The sequence below is a fragment of the Nipponia nippon genome, unplaced genomic scaffold, assembly GCF_047370975.1.
Source record: "Nipponia nippon isolate SJK-2023a ecotype South Korea unplaced genomic scaffold, ASM4737097v1 scaffold_11, whole genome shotgun sequence".
NCBI classification, from domain to species: Eukaryota; Metazoa; Chordata; class Aves; order Pelecaniformes; family Threskiornithidae; genus Nipponia; species Nipponia nippon.
Window position 1 is genome coordinate 8,858,635 of NW_028262302.1, and position 25,079 is coordinate 8,883,713.

Genomic DNA, 25,079 nt, shown 5'->3' on the forward strand with positions numbered 1-25,079 from the left:
TTGCCATATTCTTTGCCTTTATAAATTCTAGCAATTTATTAGCTACAGTAGTCTTTCATAAGTAACATAGTCAATATTTCAAAAGAATGTACTTTACACAAAACTTTGAAGTTTTTTTAATGAGTTCATTCTTTCGATACCTTTTAGGTATACATTTTTATTTTTGCTGTGGAACTTCAAAGCAGGTTCTTAAACCTATAGTGGTGAATTTGTTTGCATTAATCTGAAACAGCACCCACAATCATAACAGAGAATAGAAAAAAGGCATCTGAAACTAAGAGAGAAGGAAACAGCTCACTGTTCAGATTCCCTAAGAGACTTATTGCTATGCAGGAAACAGAACATACTGTGTTTTCTTTCTATTCCCTGAGGCGTAGGCAGGTTTGATATTTTTTAGCACAACTTTTAAATGTTCGCATCTCCAGTGCTGGCCTGGTCTGTATTTCCTTATTTGCAAAGACGTTAATCGCTTTTGGGAAAAGAAAAGGATAACATATAGAAGGGAAATGTAATCATTTGGAGGGTGTGAAGGACAACAGAGATGTGCAACTTAAGATTCTCAGATAATTTTCTATTCAAGTCATACTTGTGCTCATGACTTTTACAAGACTTTTAGGAATTAGTGGTATTTTACTGAGTCAGGCCTAAAATCACACAGCCTACAACCCACTTCAGACAGTAAGCACGAGTGGATATTAAGACAGGAGGATAAAAAAGGGTAATGTTATTTACTCTAATGGCAGCATCCAGCAACAAGCAACTGAGAAAATTCCTAAGAAAAAGGACTGTGTCTGGACGATACACGATCTACACAAGATACTATGCCGAGTTGCTATAACCCCTGCTACAGTCCAAATATGCTTGCGTTGGAATAGTTTGTCTGAATATGAGATTAAATACACTCAGAAAACTATACTACAAGATTACCAAACAAAAAATTATAGGGTCCAATGTGCTGCTTACGCATTTTTAAAAGAGGCCCTTAGCAAAAGAATGAGAATTTTTTTTCTAATGCTTACATAAGACGTTTTAGTTCTATTCCTGGCTCTGCCACTTGTGTTAGTATCTTCCTGGGAAATTTTCTGTGTTTCATTTAAAAATGGCTAAAGAAAATATTTCCCTATCTTCACAGAGCTGATGTGAGGCTTAAAGTAAAGTGCACTGAAATCCACACAAAAGACATTCTTATGAATGCAAAAGGTGATAACAACACAAAATTTCATTATGTCTTAGCAACTGCCTAACATTAGCTGGGAGACAGATGTTAAACTATGTCTACCATATTTATTTTGGACTATATTGATTCTCAGTTGAAAGCTGCTGTAGAAGGAGCAAGAGGGAGGGTTGTGAATATATACATAGTTAACATATCTTGAAAAACAGCTATAAGAAATCAATCCGTTGTTTTCCTTTGAATGACTTGTGTACCAGCAGACATGCTGTAGAGGATTCCAAACAGCTCCTGAGGAACCCTAGGGATTCTAGTTAAACAATGACTGAAGAACAACTTCCCAAAGGAAGCATTGCTTCCTAGATGCTTTAGTAAGTTCCAGTAAGTTTCAGTAAGAAACACTTAGTGACACGGACATATCAGAAGGCTAACCTTGAACTGATAAAATAAAAATGTTGTCTTATACTGAATCAAAGATGGTTCCATTACGAAAATGTGATCAAGGTACAGAATAATGGTCTTCTAGCTCAGTGGGGTTGCACTCCCAAAGGTGTGTATATTTATTTATTATCAATATATATTTATTGTATGTGTATTTATTATTAATAAATATACATATATTAGGGGTGCATGCTCAAAATTTTTTTACTGACAGGGGTATGCAATCAAAAAAGTTTGGAGACTAGTGCTCTGTATTAAGAACCGCAGAACAATCTCATTTCTGGAGTGAGCAGACTATGGCTGACAGTCAGGCATTCAATTTTCTTAAATCTGAAACGTTTTCTTGGCCTCTGTTACTCCAAAATTCCTTCTCCTTTTATGTCAAGCTGCATACTTCATGGCATATGAATCAAGAGAAAAAAAACAAAGTTCAAGTAAAAGCAAGGTCTAATGAGAAGGATGTCTATAAGAAGAGAAACAGGGTGGGAAGAATGAGGAAGAGGAGAAAGGACTAGATGAATTTACAGTAGAGGGACAAAACGAGTATGTGTGGCATATTATTCAAAGGGAGGCCCTCCTAGGAGCAGTGGATCATATCTAGAGACCTTACTGTGGCTCGAGTCATTAGTAATGCATACCAACTAATTTTTATGAGGAGCGCCAAACACATCTTTGTACCTGGAAGAGGAACTGTCCGTATGGCAATGCAAATCTTTATGGAGATTTGTCATCTAGAGCTACGAATGCTTCTCTAAACAGCTGCCAGTATTGTAAGTTCAGAGGTGGTGTCCCAGGTATTGTTTGTTCTCTGAAGCAGTGTCCAAATAAGTAAGCTGAATTCCAGCCAGAACAGAATTAAGGGTCTCCTCTAGAATCTAGAGAGATGGTACATCAAAATCAACACAGCTGGGACAGCAGCATATAGCTATTAACTCACAGAAGCACTGCGAAATTGGTGAGCCACAACTGCAGAGGTATAGAAAACCTTCTGTTTGCAAAATGTTATTTGCTCAACTATTCCCTAGAGAGATGTAAAAGCATATAAAGTCAAACCACCTGTATTTCAGTTTTTGGCAGCCTCATTAATCAATCAACTTGTCTTGATCCTAAGCAGCCACTTTTCCTCAGCAGGAAGTATTAAATCTCCTATGTGAGAGAGTGGCCTTGCACGATGGACTTTAATCTGCTTCATCTGCTGTACGATGACACCACCATAGCTTTTCTTATTTGAAGCCTTTACTAAACCATGATTCTACTGACAGAGAAAACCACTATGGGCTAAAGTTCTCTTTACGCCTCTATTTAATGATTTCTTAAAATCTTATTTTAATATATATTTCACAAAAAATTAATAATTTAAACAGAAAGAAGAATTTTCTTGTCTGAAAACAAGAACTACAGATGTCAAGAATGGTACAATGAAAAAAAAAAACCTGAACAAAAACATGAAAAATTGATCCAGTAAAGCAAAAGTTTATCTGGAAGGCATGGCTTCTGCCATGAAAATTAAAATGGGACATACCACATAAGAATGCAGTTGCCAAAATTTAATTTTTTTCAATTATTTTTAATTAATAACTTGGTTGGCTGTTTTGACAACAGTTTGGAGTTTCAGGATGCTGTCATTTCCTGATTAGAAATCAAATATCTACTTACAAATCTACATCCATCTGCAGTAACTAGAAGGTTGCTGTGAAGATTAAAAACAAGTTATACAGTCATTTGTTGAATCTATCCTTAAATCAATGATTTAAACAATAAAAAAAAAAAAAAATTGTGAGCCACTCCCATCTTGTAACATTCTTTATGTCCTGTGTAAAATTATATGTCAGTAGTCATCGGAGCAATCTTAATAAAGATGCCAGTGATTAAATGAACCAGGAGGCCAAAGTGTCAATATCACATTTTTTTCCATTTAAAATGCTCAAGTTAAGGATGAAAAACTGACAAAATATAGCAGGAAAAAACAGCGTTGTTACTGCCTATGCCCTCCTCTTAGATGAACTAAGCAACATTGTCCTGTAACTGCACTTCAACACTTCCAATCAACACAAAATCCTAACCTCAGACAATAACAACTGTGAAATTCTTCTAGTCATTGTAGCTTCTGGGCTATGTCTTCTACTCGCAGGTAAAAAGACAGAATTTTTTAAGTACAAGATGAACTTTCTTCATGGCAAACAAAATTCTTAGTACCATTAAATGTAATAATTAAAATATTATTTGAATTTCAGTACCAGAGAAAGGAGTTTCAAACTTCATCTTCCTTATTATTAAAGATACATATCCCAAAGAGAACTCGTTAACACACATACACTTGGTATTTGAAAAGAAACACTTGATTCGAAGTATGTTGCAATGCTTTTCTTTTAGCTACTATTTACTGAAACATCTATCAAAATATAAAGACTCCAACTCTTTTTTTATATTATCCTTAGATTGGCACGGCTTGACTACAATCACAGAAGTCTCTTTTCAGTTATAACTATGCAGAGTTTCTTATGAGGAAAAAATAAGATTAAACCCCCTAAAAATAAAGATAATTGAGGAGATTGTTGAGATCCACTGAATTTAGAAATTATTTTGACACTCAAGAAACTCAAAGAAAACACAAATCACAATGAAAATGCTGATGTGAATGGGAAACAACCTGCTTCATTGGCTTTTTGCAACCATCTACTCAGTAGCAGCTGGTGACTGAAATACAAAAGTAAGTCATTGGCTGGAGTAATTGAACAAAAGGCCGAATAGAACACATTGTGCTAGAAGAGAGGCCTTTGACATTGGTCTACCAGATTCACTGTACAGGAGAGAAGAACAGTAACTTGCAATAGTAACCAGCAGTTACTGGTCATTTTGGGTTCTGTGGCTTTTTCACCTTTTTTTGAAGATAGCATTTTTTTGGGTCAGCACACATTTGCTTCATGTAAGTCTGATCTCACTCATGATTTCTGTCCCTGCAAAGGTTTAAATAGGATATTTTCATTGTTTCAAAAGTATGCTAGCTGAAGATGCTGTAAATCCAGTTAGTAAATAGTTGTTAGAACCCATATTGACATAATCTCTAAAATAGTCTGATAAGTAACTGCTTTTTCTTCTACAAGTTTGCATGAATGTGAATTTGACAGCATGTGAGAAGCAGAATCTCTAGATGAAAAATATCAGTCAAGATAAATGACAGCACTTCAAAGAAAGTCCATATCTTATACTTGGGTTTGGTACAATCCTGAAGAGCACTAATCACAATGATATCAAGCTTGTCTCTGGGTAGATGTAGCCACTCTTTTTTTAAATAGATTTAATCACAGTTTCTATAGAATTCTATCATCCATGACAGGATAAATACGATCTTCCATAAACCACATAAAGGTCCAGACCAGCGGATGTGAATAAATGTATGTTAAGTTTTTGCCTTTCCATTCAACAACCTGTTGTTGACCTGTGAATCACTCAATTGTAAGCAGGTGCAGATACCATTTCCTTGCTGAATTACTGCCATTAAGCATTTTGTAAAGATTATCAATGCTTCTAAGGCCTTAAATGCCAGTGTTTCAATAATGACTTGATTCTACTATGAGATTCAACTGTTGTCATGTATATAGGTGTTGATTATTCATGCAGCAGTAACATTTACAACCCCTGCCGGAATGCAGGCAAAAATGTTCCTATTATAAGTAAATCTTGAGAACAAATTTTTTTTTTTAGAAAATCTAACCTACAATGCTAGCAGGTAAACACCTCAAGTTTTACAAGAGACTGAAAAGCCAGCAAACTTTTACCCTAACAGTCTAATAATACATTTATACTACAGTGAAGTTCTTTACTTAAAAGAGTTAGCTTCAAATAAGCTAGTTTGGGTACTAATGACTGTGTAATTAATCCTACTTCAGGTCCCACAGAAGCTAGTGCAACCCCAGCTGACATGGTGCTAGCACTAAGTGCTCCGGTTCCACCAGATGTGGTCAGGTGACATCATAGATTGCATTTGCAGATTGCATTTGCTAAAAGGCATGGAGGTCTCTTTGCTCCCTGCCTTTGGTTGTGCATTGCTCTTGCTTACTTTTTCCTGGCAAAAATATTGGACCTGAGCCTCCTCAAGGGTCAATTTATTTCATTACAATGAGAACAGAGTATACTGGCAAAAACCACAGATAGTCCTATGTGGCTAATAGTGAGTAAACTATAGTCATAGAGGGGTTGAACAAGGAGCAGACATGAAACAAGGGAAGGAGCAAGTAGCACAGATGGGAGTGAGAGAAATAGAAGCAAGAATTTAGTCTTTTGTCTGCAGTGACATTAAATGGCTCTGTTGAATGGGAAACTGCAGTCTGACCCACTAACTCATGATTATTTTGGATTTGCGTGTGACAGCTATAATCACATCTCTGTCTGTAGCACAGATCTACCCAAGCTAACTGACCAATGGCTTTTTCTCCTATAGTTTTGATTAGAAACCCTATTAAATAACCTAGAAAGAAAACAAAAGGCAAGAAAAAAAAAAATCGGCATTACATAAAACAAAATGTAGTAAGAAATGTTCTCAAAGTGAGGTCTTCAGAATAGTTGACATTTTAAACAGAAAATACAGTTGAACATTCTGTTTTGTCACTGCACACAATATATAATTGTTACAATTCTCTCCTGAATAGAGAAACATTTCCTTTCTGATGATGAATAAAATCTTCCAGGAGTATACAGAAAGAAATTGAAACTTAATTTGTTTTCATTCACCAAGTGCAAGCTTGAAAAGATAATTTGTCATTTCTTGTTTTAGAAAATTATGTTGATATGTTTATGGGCATAGCAGCTACATAAAAATTATGGTATGGCATATATAAATGACAAAACAGGAAATTGAATGCCACTTTCTTCAGTGAGTTCTCTGTCTTAATATCCTAGGCTTTTCTTTTTTTGATGTTTATCATCCCAACCATATTTATGTATATCAGCAAATTTCCTTTTGGCTACATCTGAAAGGCAGCTGAATATCTTAATGCAAAAATACACAGAACTGATCTTGGACCTAACAGCTAAGGAAGGGTCAAAGATTAAGGGTATCAAGTTTTTTGAACCAGCTAGTACAATTCATTTGAATTGAAGTAACTGGGCAAACTGAAGGAGGCTGTCAGCTACAAAACAGAAAGCTTTTCTAGCTGAGGACACTTGTTACTTGAGATGAGTAATTCTTTGGAGCTTAGAAGTGTATTTCCTAATAGGGCCGTTTGAAGATCAGAGCTAAACAATCCATTTGCAACGTTCACAGCAAAAGACAGCAGATAACATAGGAAGCTGAAAGATACTGGTCCTGAAATTAAGTTGCCCTACCAGTCTCAGAAAAAAGGGATCTTTTAGCAGCTTGGGCATTTTAATAAACTGTCAGAAGAGTAAAGCACACAAAAATGTTATAGCTCTGTGGGATTCAGTCCTTGATAAATGCTGTAAGAAAGCTTTTAATTTTACTAGGTGGCCCTATGTATCACTAAGACCCAAACAGCTTGTAAGAAAACATTTACTGCAACCGAGTATACACACACACAGAGGTCAGTGTGCCTCACTGCAAACAGAGAAGTTCCCCAAATTTACAGAAGTTCTTTCTTTGTAATTAGACGGGTATTAGAAACCACAATATAACGCAACTAACAGATAACACCCCATCTCCCCACGCATGCTTTAGAGGAAGAAGCAAGAAACTGTAAGCTGGCACGTACAAAGAAAGCCACAATAGTAACCCTTATTCCTAATTTTCACAGCTGTAGTTAGGCTTTGAGTTTCTTCCTTGGTGGGACAATCCTGTTGTACTGTCCCACGGTAACTGAAGATATATAAATGAGACTCAGCTGGTAAACATTTTAACTTTCAGTGACTGGCAACATTTCATTTAATATCTAAAACCCTATTTTGAAAATTCTAATATCTAAATGCAATAACTTACTATTCCCTTCATGTAGCCACATGCAAAAATCTACAGTATAACAATTCCAGTAAATTTTTCAGAGAAAAACACTTAATACATAGATTTGAGGAAAAAATCTCCCATACTTTAAATGAGAAAAGAATATCAAGAAGAGAATGCTATTCAACATTTAAGTTAGCCATTGCTTCTCATGCACAAGGGATATAAACACAAATTGAATTTTTTTCCCAATTTAACAAACTGAATAGCAACACCAGAGCTTTGTTTTTCTCTTGTGCAGTGAAGTATATGCCATTTTCAACTGACACTTGACTTTTTATTTCTGATCAATCTAATTCCTAGAGACTGATCGCAACAAAACCAAATTTACACTGCTGTTTTCACTGAGTAAAAAGGTAAAAGGGTATTAGTCTCAGAATGGATATTACATGGAGAAATGAACATCCAGTACGAGCAGTATGATAAACGTATTATAAAATTTTATTTTTTATGAGTTATGTTTATTATAGAATTGCTTATCCCATTCTCCCAACACTACATAATTTCTACAGGTAGAGACATTCAATTAACATTTAGCAAAGAAGTGGCAAAATGACTCTGTCAGAATCCCACAAAAATGCCACTGTAAATGGGAGAACACATTGTATATCCTACACACCTAATTCTTGTACCTCATAGCTGCATGTCTGTTTAGTCTCAACAAAATGCTAAGAACAAACTGAAGTTTGCAAAGCTGGTAAAATGTTTGATATGGTTTTTACAACAAATGCCTCTTGTAGCACACTTTATAAAGTATGTTGACAAACAGAAACCTAGAAAGTGCTTTCAATGGCTGGGGCATCATCTCCCAGGTTAGGAATGAATTCTCAACAGTGTCAGGAATGGAGAGGTACCAAGCAAATAGTAAATGTGCTTCATTGGATATGCCCCTGAAGGGTATAACTGTTATGAGACATAGGTTAAAATGTGCATTGATCTGCTCATGCCTCTTGAGAACTCTATACAGAAAACTAGTCTCTTAGAACGTGCGCCCAGTGTTCAAAATTCATACTATTTATGTAAGATTTTTACATCATTTAGCAATCTTAATAAATGGCTAAATTTCTCTTCCCTTGTATTTTTTATGGTGCATAAGACAAAACATAATGACAGCAAATTAAAGCTCCTGAACCTAAAAGTAAAGCTTTAAGCTCTAGCTCTAAAATAATTCACAGTTTTGCACTGTGAAAATATGGTTCTAAACTTTTTTCAGAAAACAAGAAAATAACCAAAATGAAAAGCTGGTTTTGCTTTTCAGGAACTGTTTTATACCTCTTACCCAAAAGTTTGTATCCTTTTCTGTGGTCTCTATAATTTTTCCCCTTTGTCTAGTATAATTTTACTTTGCTGCAACATTACGTTTTCGCTGCCAGCATGTTTATTTCAAAAGGTCTTTTACTCAACATAAGGACGAGATTTTTTTTTCTGTATGACAATCTACAGAATTAATAATGAAAATAAAATATAAATCATAGACAACTTGCAGTTTCAAAATAATCTTTGAAATTAATCATGCTAGGTTTCTCTATTAAGCTTTCTGACAGCATCTTTTCCAGCCCTGCTCTTTACACATAGTATAATGTCACAGTGCAATACACAACTGTTCTTCTCGTATACACATTTGATCCTCGGAGTCCCAAAGGACTAACTTTATCAATTATTGAGATTTTTTTCCCCGTTGAATAAGAACTTCTATCATATCTTGTAAATGCCTGTCCTGCTGCTGTCTTGATGGGTATTTTATATACTAGCAAACTGGTATACTTAGGCTGAAGGATAACAGTATTAGAACTCCTTCTGGAATAAACTCTGTTGGATCTTGTTTGCTCTGCTAGACAGTGCAAACAAAGTCTTTAAAACAATTTACTTAATTCAAGAAAATAGAGTTGTCTCTTACAGGCGCCAGATTAAGAGCAAGGCTCAGGCAAAAGGATAATGTCAGATGTGCAGCTTGCAGCCAGTCTACACATTCACTACATCAGAAGAAAACAGAACGTACGCAACAAATTTTAAGGTACAAGAGACCCGACACTGCTTTGTCTTGACCTGGAGACCTAAAATTGCGCAGTAATATTGGTGATTCAGATGGAGGAAGAAGCTACACAGCTTCTGATGACTACACACCACTTCTACAGCTCTGTGAAAATGCCCTGATTACAGCTGGTACCTATATCAGTGAACTGACACTATGATTACTGACATTTCTTCCAAACCCAGATGCAGCATAAGTGGTTCCTAGATCTGACCAATATTGTAATGGTACTACTCATGTAAGTTGGATTATTACAAGCTAGCAAATCATCATCAAATTACAGTATTTACTTCCTAATCAACAAAAAGAGAAATTAATTTAAAAAACTATACAAGATGAGTAGCAACAAATGAAATGCTGAAATTAAATCATACTTATTCCGTAGAGCACCATTTAAGGAAATAAGAAATTCTAACTTTGTGAACTAAAAATATTTTACATTAACTCCCATTCTTATGATAACAACAGGTTAGCACACGAAAAATGCATAGTCGTATAGCTGAATGACCTGTATAGTCATACCATTGATTCTCAGTCACGGTAAGGATGAAAATTTTCATCATTTAGTAGTAATAATACTGGTTTTATTGTAAATAATTCTTTGGAAATCAAAATTTCCTTCCACATAACAAGCGCAATCTGTTGATTACAGAAAGACTGCAAAAGAATTCTTCTTATTTAATCAAGCTGTTTTAGAAATCAGAATCTGAAGTGTTTCAAGATCAGATCAAAATAGGCGTTCCAGTTGCAGTGTACAGTAAAGACATTAGATTTTAAAATAGTGTCATTTTTAAAACAGCCAAAAGAGAAATTTAGGAGGTTTCCAGTTTTTATTGCCCTCACAATGAAATCTTCCACAATGTCAGAAGACAGCCTGGAGATGTTATGCTATATACATACTGTATATAAAATACATGTATCAGGAAGGATAGAATATTTTGATCTTCTCAAATTTGAAATATTTTCGCAATAAGTTGTTGCTCTGTTGCTTGTTTCCTAGCAGCACGTGTTTCACTGTAATACATGAAAAGTCCACGGTACAACGTCATTAAACTAGTCTGTGTATATAAGCCTTATTGTCCAAGAATGAAGTATTAGAATTTCTCCAGCTTTTAAGAAGAATGAGCATGCATATAGTAGAATATTTGCATTGCACTCTTACTTAAGAAGCCACTTTAATAATAATACATAGTGCATCGTACTTATAATCCCTTTAATACACTTGAAAAGCATCAGCTCAACAGCCTTGGAAAAGGAAGTCCCTTCTTCCTCGAAAACAAGGATGACATGCAGCTATGCAATGCAAACTTCCTCCAAATTCCATCACACGCCTCGTGCCTTGACAGAAGCAAGGTGTCTAAAAAACTAAGCTCTCTGTCAATTTAAATATGCTCCTGGTAAAAATAGCAATCTGTAATATTCATTAAGAACTTGATAGGGAAACTGTGGATCACCAGACAGCTCTAAGATCATGACAGAACCCACTTCCTTCCTTAGCCTGATCTGGGCATGTATTCAAGGACTTGAAAGGCAAAAGACTTTCTTAGCCTCTGACAGTTTGAGTTATACAGACTTTTTACTATTTCCTCTCTTGATAAATTGTAAAACAGTGATAATTATGAAAAAGCTTCTTTCTTTAGAAATTTCAAGGAAGTTTTCTTTTTTCCTACTTATCTCAAAATATCCCCAATCTCTTCTCTTAATTAACTAATACTACTGCTGTTCCCACTATACCTCTCCTTGGATTCTACATATGCATTTGCTAATGTACCCTTGTTCAACAACTCAAAATAGAAGGGCAGAGACTTAAATGAAACTACTCAGTTTAACGGTTCTTCATGCAATTAAATGCTTGTGTTCACTGACAGCATCAGACTGATATATAAATTCAATAAGGGAGTCTATATATTCTGAAGTAAAATATTACCTACATTTTTTCCTGTAAACAGTTAAGCTTGCTTCATTGCTTTGTAAGCAAAAAAAGTAAAGTTAGATTTTTCCTTCAAAATTGTTTGAATTTTAAAATTACTCTTTTAGATTATTTCCAGTTCTTAACAACCTCTTAACAGAAGAAATTAATATGGAATGAGATTGTAAAGGGGTAATAAAGCCAGCCACAAACTCTTTAAATTGATAATCTCACTTTTCCGCATGGATTAAATCTTTATGAATGCCTCAAAAGAAAAAGAAAAATCAACCTAAGAGAAAAAGAAAGAAGGGCAAAATTCAGAATAATGATTCTATTCTATTGAATTCTATTCAGGCTAAGCAGTACAGTCTTTAGATCCTAAGGTTTCACCTTTATTTGATACTACTTCAGACACTTCACCACTAAGCAGTAGCTAAAAATTATAAAGGATACTTTTACTGACAGCATCAGGAGTGGAGTACTTTGTGGGAGGGTGCTTCTACTCAAGGTCTCTGGAAACCATCGCTGTTTGAGCTAAAAGCCACCACAGTGCCTTTCCCAAGAAATGAACCAAAATTCACCTTTTCTGTTATTTGCAAACTATATGGTTGACTGTCCATGATACTGCCTCCTTGGCATTGTCCCACCTCAAGACGGAGGTAAGAGAAACATTCTAAACTCAACCTCCTTGAAAGTCACAGCATTTCTTAATGAGGTAATGGGAGCCAAAGTACTGTGCTGAAGAATGCGTTTCAAAGGCATAACTACAAGAACTGTACAAAAAGTCCTACTGCTCTTCATGGCATATATTACTATTGAGGGACAAAAAGTTTCTGTTATATTTTTTAAAACAGTAGCTTCTTCTGTTTCTGATTTTGAAATTATGAAACAATATTTTGGCAATTTTACAATTTTTGCATTATACTCAAGATTGTGCTAAATTAATTCTGTCCTGTGAACTCTTCCTTAATAAAAATGCACTCCATGGACTCTAAGCACATTGCATTAGAATAAAATGCTTTCATTAGGATTTTCTATTTGATATAGTACCTTGCAAGAAATGGGCTACTTTCTGGTCATTTGACTTTGCAAATGGAAAAGTTTTTCCATACATACAACACTCAAACATTCTTTTCAGAAAATGCTGTTCCTAGAGCTTAAAACTAATCAAGAAAGTAATGTTTTATGGCGAAGACATCAACTGTAATTAAAATCAGAAAGACAAACATTTTGTCCAGGCAGCTGAAGTATATACAACATACATTGATGGAGTATGTACACATGCATGAAGTACATATATATTCAGTGAATGCGTTTTCTTGGTCTTGTACTTCATTTCTTTCTTGAGTGGCAGGTATCTCAATTTACCAGATATACTAAAAAAAGTCAAAAAAACCACAACAAAATCATACTTAAATGTGTTAGAATTGTGAAGCAAGAATTAACATGATGAATAAAATTTACATTTAAATATTTTCTGTTAAACAGAGATTTACATACTGGCAGTATATAACGTTGCACAAAGATGCTGGTCAAATACTGGAAAATAAGTACTGCAATACAAATGTAATTAAAAAAAATTCTCAGAGTAGAAAGGTGGTCTAGAATTAAGAAATTAGACTGAGAAATAGGAGATCCAGCTTTATGCCTAGTTCTCCTTTCTTTTTTACATAACCAGGAGCAAGCACCTTATCTCTGTTACTCAGGTATTGTGTCTGTCCAGCAAGAAAACAGTATTTTACAGCAATAATGTTTAATAGCAGTGCTTAATAACCTGCAACTGGAGTCCTTTATAAAATAGGCAAAAGTATGCAAATCATGCCCAAGATTACGTTATGACCTTATCCTAAAGACATAATAGACCCAGACAAGAAAAATACTGTGACTCTCTTTGCCCCCAATAAAGAAGATTCAAATATATCAAATTTAAGTGCCCATTATTACAAGTGGATTTTTAATAAATTACAGAGAAAGACTTGTTATTTGGAAAAAAAACACTGTAGCTTATTGTTCTAATCATTGATAATGTATAGTTAATTTGCTTGCTTTGCTTGACTCAAAAGGCGAAATCCTTAAAAATGTTTTTAATTACAAAATCTGTGAAGCATTTAAAAGTACCAATCAGTTCCCATTTTGTAAAACCAAAACCAAGGAGACTCAGTCAAAACAGTAAAGGAAACAAAAGCTGAATTTCAGATACAGCCAGTTGTTACCTTGACGATGCTAATCAGAGTAATATGTTCATTAAATTGATTAGAACCTAGCAATTTATCATATTTAAACTACTAGAAGGAAAATAATGCAATCAGGTTAACCACTTAGTTAATTTGATCTTTATATAGGAAAAAAAAACAGTTTGTTTTCCTTTTTTCAAGGATTCTCTTGTAATGTCTACTCTGTAATTAAAACTATTTTGTTGTATACAGTCAACATTAAGAGTTGCTTTTACTGGTGACTGAAGCTCTTCTCAAAGTGAAAAATTTTTTGGTAGTGAAATAGAACTTAAATTTGAATTCTCCAAATACACAGTATCATTAGCCCCCACTTTAGGAAAAAAAAGGGGTTTTAAATAGCATGTCAGCTGAAAGGATATAAAAGCTGTTAACATATCAACGAACTACACTGAAATACATATTCTAATACAGCCTAACAAATCCTAGGCAAAAACATAACATTAGTTCTAATTTTTAAAAGATATTGAGTATATAATATAGGAATATGCAAGATTTCAAATACTTTTTTAATTTCAAGAGCTTTATTATATTAAAAATCTTAGATAGCAACTTTCTTTTCATTTCTGCTCAAACTTCCAACATGATTCATCTGTATTTTAGACTAAAATAACTTTGACTATGGCAATAGGTGTGAGGACTATAGAGCCCTTGGTTCAGTTTCATTTCCTGTAAGACAGCATATTATTTAATTAATCAAGCATCTTATCAGATATTAAAGAGTTTCCTGGGAATGTTATTTCTACCTAATGAAGACTGAATGATAGACAGCATGTTTCTGTTATGTACTACTCAGAAAAATATTAACTTCAAGACACAAGCTTGAAAGTGCCAGTGTTGGTTTTTTGGTTGGTTTTTTGTTTGGTTTTGTTGTTGTTTTTTTTTTTTTTAATAGTTGTATATCAGTGACACTGATTTGGTATGGAAACACTATAAAACCTGAAAGTGTGACAATGCCTTCCATGCTAAGCCAAGGAGTTCTGATAAAGTTGTACAGATGCTTGCAAGATTCTCTTTATTATGTAGTGTTAAAGCACTGTTACAGTATAACTGTGATTATAGACACTCCTATGCCATCATTTCAACAGCTGTAAAAAAACCAAAACCCCAATAGTTCTTAGAATACCAGCTCTTCAGCTTGGTTTAAAGAAAAAAGTCATAATTCACAAAAGGAAGAAAAGATTAAATCATATATTCTAACTATTTAATACACGTTAAATCCCCATCCCCTGGTTACTTTTGTTAATTTTGATTTAGTTTCCAGTTTGTGTAGGTAAACTAAGACATAAAACTAATAAATTTAGTCTTACTATTAGTGTGCACTACAAACTCAGCAATTTAATGTTTAAAGGACCCATCATGCTTTCTAAACTATAAACCTGTACATAAGTTTCAGATAAGCATTTAAGCTATGTGATTCAGAAAGAAAGAAAAAAAAAAATCAAAGGAAGTCTTAAAAACATCTTAGCTACAGTTTGATCCCATCTCTTACCTTAACTTTTTCACAATGGCAGCCATATTTTTATGAGTGCATAAAAAGATAATGGCAAACAAAAACAGTTGCATAAAATACTAGATAATTAGAGCAATGCATGTCCAGACTGATATTTCCAGTTTTCCAATACAAAAAAAAACACCGGGTAAGATTTCCAAATGATTTGGGCTTATTTCCATTCCTTGAAGACTCTGAATGCAGGTTCATTTTGGCAAAGTTTAAAATAACTTAGAAGTCCTCCCTCCTCCTTCCCCCATCACATTGAAAAAACCAAACATTATTTAAAGGGCAAGAACACTATTAAGAAGAAATTAATTATTTGAATAGTAATTATATTTCAACTTTATGCATTTTGAAGCTCACCATCAAAAACAAGTATTATGGAGAGTTTCTCTGAAACCCTTCAGATTCCTTCCCTTATGTATGCTTAAAAATAATTTTCTATACTTGAGATTCCCATTCACTGTTCAATAAGACAGGACCTTAAAATATCTTGTGATGTTTCTTGCTGCCACAGAAAGGACTGTGTTGTCATACAAGGACAATATGAGGTAATATATGAAAAAAAGAAAACAAATGGGAATAAAAGAAACAAAGCTGAAAGGGCAGAACAAGGCTTAAATTTATATTCAAAACAGTATCTGTACTTCACTATTAAATTTAACATAATAGTTCATAATAGAAAGATTTTGCAATATTCTGATTTTTACTGGTTCCCAATTTTCTACTTTTCTTTTTTTCAATTTAAGCAAGAGAGATTGCTCAGTGTCAGTGTATTTGCACTCAATGTACTGCACTGTCTCTGTATTTTGAACTTTTACACTTTCTGCTTTACTGTTCTAGGCTCAAACAAAAATTGGACTTACTGGCTTAAAAAAAAAGAAATATAATTTGCAAGATAAGATTTTGTCTGCATTTTGAATAGACTTTAATGTAACAGGCTCTTTGAATCTATATTTTCCACAACAGCTAAATAACAAATAATCCTGATAGAACCTAACAAAAAAAATCCAATCCCCCAAAATTAAAATAAATTGATGCCTTGCTTCAGAGATCACTTACCAAAATCTTTGTAAAATATACTTGATTACCTTCACAAGTGATGAAACTAGTAGCTGTATGATTAACAGAGATGACACCATCACTAAAACCAGCTAAAAACGTAAGTCTTCTGAAATTTAATTTTGTAACCTCAGATCTAAGACAACGCACAAAAAAATATTCTTTCTTCTGACTCCTGATTACAATGAGCATAATTAGAATGAGAACAAAATGAATGATAAACATAATGCATAAAGCATAACACCACAGACTTGCCCGGCACAGGTTTGTGCTTCTGACAAAAGCATCTAAAGTAAATCTATTGTAGCTCAGGACTAGAATCATTACCTTCTTAAGCCTTACTTAGCAGTATAATCTACATCAGAGCAATTCTAAAAATGTAATAATTTAAGTGTGATTATAGAATGCAGATGCTGAGAAGCGGTACAGACTATGGCTTGCATTGTCTGGGACTTTATGTAAAACAGTGTTTGCAGAATATTATATCTTTGAGATAAATTAAATCAGTGTAAGATCTGTATATCAGAACAATGCACCTGCTCTTCTTACATCACTATAGCCTTACTAACATCACTTTATAAAAAAAAAAAAAAACAAAAAACAAAAAAACAGATGTGGCCTTGCCAAATACATCAGGTCTTATTTTGCTAAACAATGCTTCTTTGTTGACCATTCATGTCTTCTCTGAAGTAGCAGTATATTATCCTGAAACAAAAGAACTGGGCAGACTCCATATCTCGCTGCTATATCACACCATGTCTAGCTTCTATACATTTCAATATATTCCAAGATAGATTTTCTTGGAAGAGCTATGTTCCAGAATCTATTTATACTGTTTCCTCTCTGTATTCATTCCCAGAGTATAAGCAAGCCTTAATGTAACAGAAAAATATATACTTTTGCATAGAAGGTAAACATTAAAGCATTTAATTATCTGTTACCTAAAGCCACATAATCTTAACACCCTCAATTAAAAAGTTATGACAAAATTACCATACCTGTAATATTTTAAAGGGATTTCAGCAATAACAAACAAACAAAAAAAGATTGCTACAGCTTAATGTTGCTTTGTCTTTTAATCAGCTACTCTTATCTGCACTATATATACACAGAATTAGCTGTCTTCAGAATGAAATTCAAGATTATAAATAGTCTGGCACACTGACAAATACGGCCAAAGCTAGTGAAGTCTCACAAATACAGAGATGGAAAGATCAAGAAAGGAACACATACAGGTAAATAAGACCAGGGCCTGAGCTAAACAGTCAATGCTATTCACCTAGTTAAGACATGTATTTGAAATAAACATGACATGTTCCAAGATAATAGCTCCCAAGCAGTTGAATCCATCCTTCTGAGATAAGGCTGGCAACATAAAATGCTAAAAACATTCATGATCAGAAATTAAGAATTCAGATATACATCAAAGAGAAAATAAATTACTATTATTTATGCATGAGATACAGTTTGATTACAAAATTTAGAAGGAGTGGACATGGTAAAAGATTTAAGGGGTTTGGGTATGAACGGAAATATTTTCCCTGTGGAAAATAAAAATAAAATTGTAGCAAGCATCTTGACTATGTTTTCCAAAAACGCTGATGTTCTACTCTTGATGAGAAGAAAGAGCTAATACTTTCTTTTGACTAACCAGCAACTAAAGCAAATCTAAGTCTGCAAGACCAATGGATGCTCCCACCATCAAATACAGACTTTCTCTGATTTGTATGATAAGATTTTCAGACTACCCCATCTGGCTAGACCATATAGAATTGGATAAAGTAAAGAAATTTGGGCCAGGTCTTGGGTGCAATTCAGGAAGACAGTATTTTTCCTACCTTCAAACATTTCTTAATAATAATAATCATCATCATCATCATCATCATCTTGTGATCTGAACTAATTTTGAAACAGATCCGTAAGAACACCTCAGCATGCTCAGTGATTCCAGACTGCAAATGAAACTTAGTTAAGAAACTGGAATTTATACCTTCTATTTCCTCAGACCTTTGTCCACTTCGTTAAAATATTGAATACCCAGTGCAATGCTGTTAAAATCAATTTGATTATGAGATCCAAATCCCTTCAAGAAGAGAAATCTAAGAAACTTTTATTTTTATCTAAATTGTTACTTACTGAAATATCCCATTGGGTGGCATACTAGATAAATAACTTGTTAAGTAGTGAACTGTATCCAAAGTACGAATCTGTAACCCTGAAATCAGAACGCACATCCTCTTCCGTTCTTAGGTATTTATAAATATTCATAGAGTTCTGAATTTCTCAGCTCTCCAGGATGGTGACCAGGCCCAGTCAGCATGGGTTTATGAAAGGCAGGTCCTGCTTGACTAACCTGATCTCCTTCTATGACAAGGTGACTTGCTTAGTGGATGAGGAAACGGCTGTGGATGTTGTCTACTTGGACTTTAGTAAGGCCTTTGACACTGCATTCTCCTGGAGAAACTGGCTGCTCATGGCTTGGACGGGTGTGCTCTTTGCAGTTTTTAAAAAACTGTCTGAAGGGCCGGGCCCAAGGAGTTGTGGTAAATGGAGTTAAATCCAGTTGGTGGCCAGTCACAAGTGGTGTTCCCCAGGGCTCAGTGTTGGGGCCAGTCCCGTTTAATATCTTTATCAATGATCTGGACAAGGGGATCGAGTACACCCTCAGTAAGTTTGCAGATGACACCAAGTTGGGTGGGAGTGTTGATCTGCTGGAGGGCAGGAAGGCCCTACAGAGGGATCTGGACAGGCTGGATCAATGGGCCAGCGCCAGTTGCATGAGGTTCATCAAGGCTAAGTGACAGGCCCTGCACTTGGGTCACAACAACCCCATGCAACGCTACAGGCTTGGGGAAGAGTGGCTGGAAAGCTGCCTGGCAGAAAAGGACCTGGGGGTGTTGGTTGACAGCCACCTGAACATGAGCCAGCAGTGTGCTCAGGTGGCCAAGGAGGCCAATAGCATCCTGGCTTGTATCAGGAATAGTGTGGCCAGCAGGACCAGGGAGGTGATAGTGCCCCTGTACTCAGTACTGGTGAGGCCACACCTCGAGTACCGTGTTCAGTTTTGGGCCCCTCACTACAAGAAAGACATTGAGGTGCTGGAGCATGTCCAAAGAAGGGCACCAAAGCTGGTGAAGGGTCTAGAGAGCAAGTCTTATGAGGAGCAGCTGAGGGAGCTGGGGTTGTTTAGTTTGGAGAAGGGGAAGCTGAGGGGAGACCTTATTGCACTCTCCAACTACCTGAAAGGAGGTGGTAGCGAGGTGGGGGTCAGTCTCTTCTTCCAAGTAATAAGCAATAGGACAAGAGGAAATAGCCTCAAGTTGTGCCAGGGGAAGTTTAGGTTGGATATTAGAAAAAACTTCTTCACCAAAAGGGTAGTCAGGCATTGGAACAGGCTGCCCAGGGAAGTGGTTGAGTCTCCATCCCTGGAGGTACTTAAAAGAAGGGTAGACATGGTGCTCGAGGACATGGTTTAGTGGTGGACTTGGCAGTGATAGGTTAACGATTGGACTCGATGACCTTAAAGGTGTTTTCCAATCTAAATGATTCTATGATTCTAAATTATGGGAGTATTTTTAGACTATAGTAAGTCCTCAGACAAGTGGTTTGTGTTGGTGGGGACATTCAAACACACCCACAGATAGTCACAAAATCAGTCTCTCTGAGAAAGTGTTCCATCTAAAATCTGCATGATTCCAAATGCAGCAGAAAATATTTTCATCCATTTGCACCAAATTTGACCGAAAATCCATTTTATTAAGTAATACTGTCAAGTATACTTTGATGTTTAGAAGAAGAGTGCAGGGTCTTATTATCAATTAGAGTAAACCCATTCTGCCTTCATTTGGTTTATTCCTGCACCTGGGTTTTGCCCATCGTTTCCTTACTGAGTGTCTTAGTATTCTGTAAGTACTTCTTCCATTTTTCATGTTTAAGTAACACGAAAGCCAACCACCATTCTCTGTCTCCTTAATTTAAATTTTCTATCATTTTGATACATTACTTTCTCCTTTTGGCTTAACACCTTTTTTATGCTATTAGCTGTGTTTTCTTTTCTCCTTTGGGAAAGTAGCTTTTCCAATTTTCATGTCCAAGCCATTCATGCAGTAAACTATTTACATATTTACATTCTACTAATTGCATCATAACTAAACCTGGGCTTTTCCATTCAGCATGTAAGAGTATTTGTCCAAGAAATGTAAATAGCCATATTTTGTCTTGCAACATTTTTTTTAAAATAAAAAACTCTTTATAAACATTTAAATGTATCACTTCATGAATAACAGTACTCAGAACTCACATTAACAGGCATGCATTCTATTATTCCTCTACCTTCTACCAACTTACAAAAAAATAACTGATCTGGTGTAATTAAGGCCTTAGTTTTCAAATGAAAGAGAACAACCTATGTCGACATGACCGTGAAACAAGCCAATTAAATCCACATGTAGGCTGTAAGTCCATTATTCTTGCATAAATTGTCACGTGCTGTCATTTAATTCAGTGGCACAAGAAAATTGTATTGAATACCAAGTCAACCTGACTATTTCTTACTGCATTAGAAAAAGATTTCAAAACTTTGAACAAAGTTTGTGAATATTATTATGAATTTCCAATTCTGGGTTCAAATTCAAAATCGGAATAAAAAGTGCTAAAAATTAATACATAAAATTTCCTTCCTTGGCATCAGGTAAATGATGCTCACGGCTTGGATAAACGCACTCTGCGCTGGGTTAAAAACTGGCTGGATGGCCGAGCCCAGAGAGTTGTGGTGAATGGAGTCAAATCCAGTTGGCGGCCAGTCACAAGTGGTGTTCCCCAGGGCTCAGTGTTGGGGCCGGTCCTGTTCAATATCTTCATTGATGATCTGGATGAAGGGATTCAGTGTACCCTCAGGAAGTTTGCAGATGACACCAAGTTGGGTGGGAGTGTTGATCTGCTGGAGGGCAGGAAGGCCCTACAGAGGGACCTGGAAAGGCTGGGTCATTGGGCCAGGGCCAACTGTATAAGATTCAACAAGGCTAAGTGACAGGCCCTGCACTTGGGTCACAACAACCCCATGCAACACTACAGGCTTGGGAAGGAGCGGCTGGAGAGCTGCCTGGCAGAAAAGGACCTGGGGGTGTTGGTTGACAGCCGCCTGAACATGAGCCAGCAGTGTGCTCAGGTGGCCAAGAAGGCCATTAGCATCCTGGCTTTCATCGGAAATATTGTGGCCAGCAGGACCAGGGAGGTGATAGTGCCCCTGTACTCAGTACTGGTGAGGCCACACCTCGAGTACCGTGTTCAGTTTTGGGCCCCTCACTACAAGAAAGACATTGAGGTGCTGGAGCATGTCCAAAGAAGGGCAACAAAGCTGGTGGAGGATCTGGAGCACAAGTCTTATGAGGAGCAGCTGAGGGAGCTGGGGTTGTTTAGTTTGGAGAAGAGGAGGCTGAGGGGAGACCTTATTGCTCCCTACAACTACCTGAAAGGAGGTTGTAGTGAGGTGGGGGTCAATCTCTTCTCCCTAGTAACAAGCGATAGGACGAGAGGAAACGGCCTCAAGCTGCACTGGGGAAGTTTAGGTTGGATATTAGGAAGAACTTCTTCACCAAAAGGGTAGTCAGGCATTGGAACAGGCTGCCCAGGGAAGTGGTCTCCACCCCTGGAGGTATTTAAAAGACGGGTAGACGTGGTGCTCGAGGACATGGTATAGATGGACTTGGCAGTGATAGGTTAACAGTTGGACTCGATCTTAAGGGTTTTTTCCAACCTTAATGATTCTATGAAATTAAATGACCCCGAGGCTATTCCACTTTTGTGTACCAACAAAGCCACCAAATTTTCTAAGACTCCAAGTTTTATTATTGTATTCCTACTCTTCATACTAAGCTCACTCATGAAGAAAAGTGACTCTACAGACCAACATCTATGAAACAGTATTAATTATCCCTTTCAATAACTACCCCTTTGTCACTCAGAGTAGCATATTTCTTACTCTAATTTATAGTTCTTATATTTAATCACATTTACATTAGTCATTTCGTACATAGTCCCATGTTGAATGCTAGACAAATGACAGCCATACTATGTCTTCTGTTACGTCTGTCACTTACTTGGTAACTACCAGCTACCTTATCAAATGAATGAAATACCAGGAAGCTGGGTTCAGATTACCTGCAGTAAATATCAGTTTTATTTTATTTCCCTGTCTCTATCCATTCAGTAAATGTACGTTCTAAAGTCTTGAATACTATTAAGAGTAGAGGACCTACTACTGGACGGCCTGTGACACCACAGCTGCTAAAGTTAAATAAATACACTGGTAACAGGCCAAATCATAAAAACTTCACCTGTATTCACAAAACCTGTTGAATATCAGATCTAAATCAAATTAGAATGTGATGAAGTGAATCATAAATTTGCACACACAAAGACTACTCTTAATTGTGTACATAATTATTTGGCTTTATAAATGGAAGTACCTACTTTCCTCCTCCAACACTGTTTTTGTGGCAGTGTCCAAAAAAAAAAAAAAAAGGAAAAAAAAAAGCACCAACAAAAAACAAACCCCCCAAAAACCCCACCACCTTACATGCCCAGGTTTTAAGTTATATCTCATTGAAAAAAGGTGGAGTGTAAAGAGCCAATAAGGTGCTTGATAGTTACCTATGAACACTCCTGACCCTGTATTTCCCTATAAAACAGTAAACTCCATTACCATTAATTGTTTAAATCAGAAATAAAAAAAAAATCTTTTATGAATACTTTTAAGTGAAGACAGCAAGGAGGATGTTTTGGGAAAACATACCAACAGCAGTCAAAGTTATCTATCTTCATCTGCTGCTATCTTCATACCTATGTGGCTCTGGATCCTCAGCTTGTGCATGTATCCTGACCCCAGGCCTTAAACCTAACACTGGCCTGCACTGTTGGCATCCTGTCATCTTTTTGTAAGTCCTATTTCCCATCCTGTATTTGGCAGAATTTTAAAGCATGTTTACTGTTTTGTGTTACATAGAAAACTTTAAACAGCTATGTAACTTATTTCCTTTTCGTTACCTATGTTTAACTTGCATCCGCTTCTAGAAGTAGACAGAGAAGAACATAATTTACTTAGAATTACAGAAATTGTAATATGTCAAGTAACAAATTGAACTGAGCATATTTGTAGGGAAGAAAAGGAATGGCCCTTATAAATGGAAGCTATAAGATTAACATACTATTTTTTGTGCTCAGTGAAGAGCATTACTTTTTACCACTCTTTCAGTTTAATAATTTCCCATGATAACTTTGTCTATAGCTTGAAATTTAAATGCAGGCTGTGAATTTTTCCACAAAGCCTAAACCAAATTAGGTATAAGAGAATTAAAAACTAAATATAGTTTGCTTTATTTCCTGTGCACTTAAATTAAAAAAAAGCAAATAAGGCCTCAGGGAGATCATCTTAGCAGATAATTATTCAAATATAAGAACACTAAAACACTATTAATATTATATCAGGGTCTTGGCGCTATCATTTTAAACAAACGAAGGATAACAATAGAAACCTTCAAGCTTGGAAGTTCAAAGCATGTTCTCTTTCAAAGTTCTTTGTAAGTGGAGGAAGAAAATCTTGACAAGATCTTAGTATTCTTGTAAAGCAAATAACCTGCACTGTTCTATAAAATATTTACAAGAATGCTTTTATTTGTTATTGCTATGTTGTTTTGCTATTGTTTTGTTAGAATATTTCACAAAGCATTTTCAATAATAATTAAGTCAGCTACCAGAAGCTGTAACTACACTTACTTAAAAGTTTACTCTCATCTAGTCTGAGTCTACATCAATGTAAATACAAAGTGACTACTAACAAAATGATTAAAGAAAGTACTTATTCTGTCTGACAAAAAAATTAGCCCATCAATATTGAGTCCTGAATGAAGGCCAGAACAAAGTTTTTAATGAAAACACAAGAAAACCTGAGAGGTGACATCTTCCTTTGGAAATGGAGGTAATAAAATACAATGAAAGACCATACCATGACACAGTGAGGTATGGAAATAGTTGTCTAACATATTACATAAAAAGATGCAAACCACATGACAAGTCGGCTCTATTTATAGACTATATCAGCCCATAAGGCATGTTAATAGTTCTCAAGGTTTACCTACACGCAGACTTTCAGTAGTACTTTATTCTCCTTCTGTCGCGAATGAGTGAAGGGCAGGTGGGGACACACACCACCACACCTTCATAGGTCAGGTTAGTGTCAGCCATTTGTAGATATCAAAATACAATCTCCTCACCATTTTTTCAAGCTTAGTTCAATCCTCCAACAAAATCTTATATGAAAGAGGTGGAACCAAAGAATCTATTTCAATATGGAAATTCTGATCCCTGTACCCTGTGTCAATTAGCCTGTTTTCTCAGTGATCATTTTCATGCATTGCCTTCATCTCTTTTTCCTTTGATCACATTCCTTCTAGCTTTACCTGTAAGATTCCCAGCTATCCACATTTTCCTGATGTGTTTTTTTTATAGTTTGCTATAATGCTCTCGCTTTACTATAAAAATACTCTTCATTAAAATAATGTGTTTAATTAAGTTACAAGTAACACAGTGTAAATGAGCTTGTACACAGATGAAAAGCAGAATGACAAAAGACAGATCTTCCTGTCTTCCTGAGACTCTAGAATAATAAGCTTATGATGAAATCATGTTTCTCTACTCCTAAAAGCATTCTGCTCAAAGTCAAACTACAAGTACCTGAGCTGAGACTAAAAAATGGCTCTTGGCTAGGGACAGTGAGGTCCATCCCTAC

General features: G+C 35.7%; 1 protein-coding gene across 7 annotated transcripts in view; it reads right to left on the reverse strand.

Annotated features, from left to right (window-relative positions):
• The window catches only part of CEP128 (centrosomal protein 128), a 137,160-nt gene that overhangs the window by 46,213 nt on the left and 65,868 nt on the right, over positions 1-25,079 (reverse strand). Inside the window, exon 19 of one of the 7 annotated variants that reach the window (XM_087747442.1) lies at positions 12,411-12,882. The exons of the other annotated variants lie outside the window; for them this stretch is intronic. Coding sequence (XP_087603568.1) covers positions 12,866-12,882 — 17 coding nt within the window. The 3' untranslated portion in view covers positions 12,411-12,865. Of the gene's footprint in view, positions 1-12,410; positions 12,883-25,079 lie in introns of those variants that run through there. 7 annotated transcript variants of the gene reach the window in all.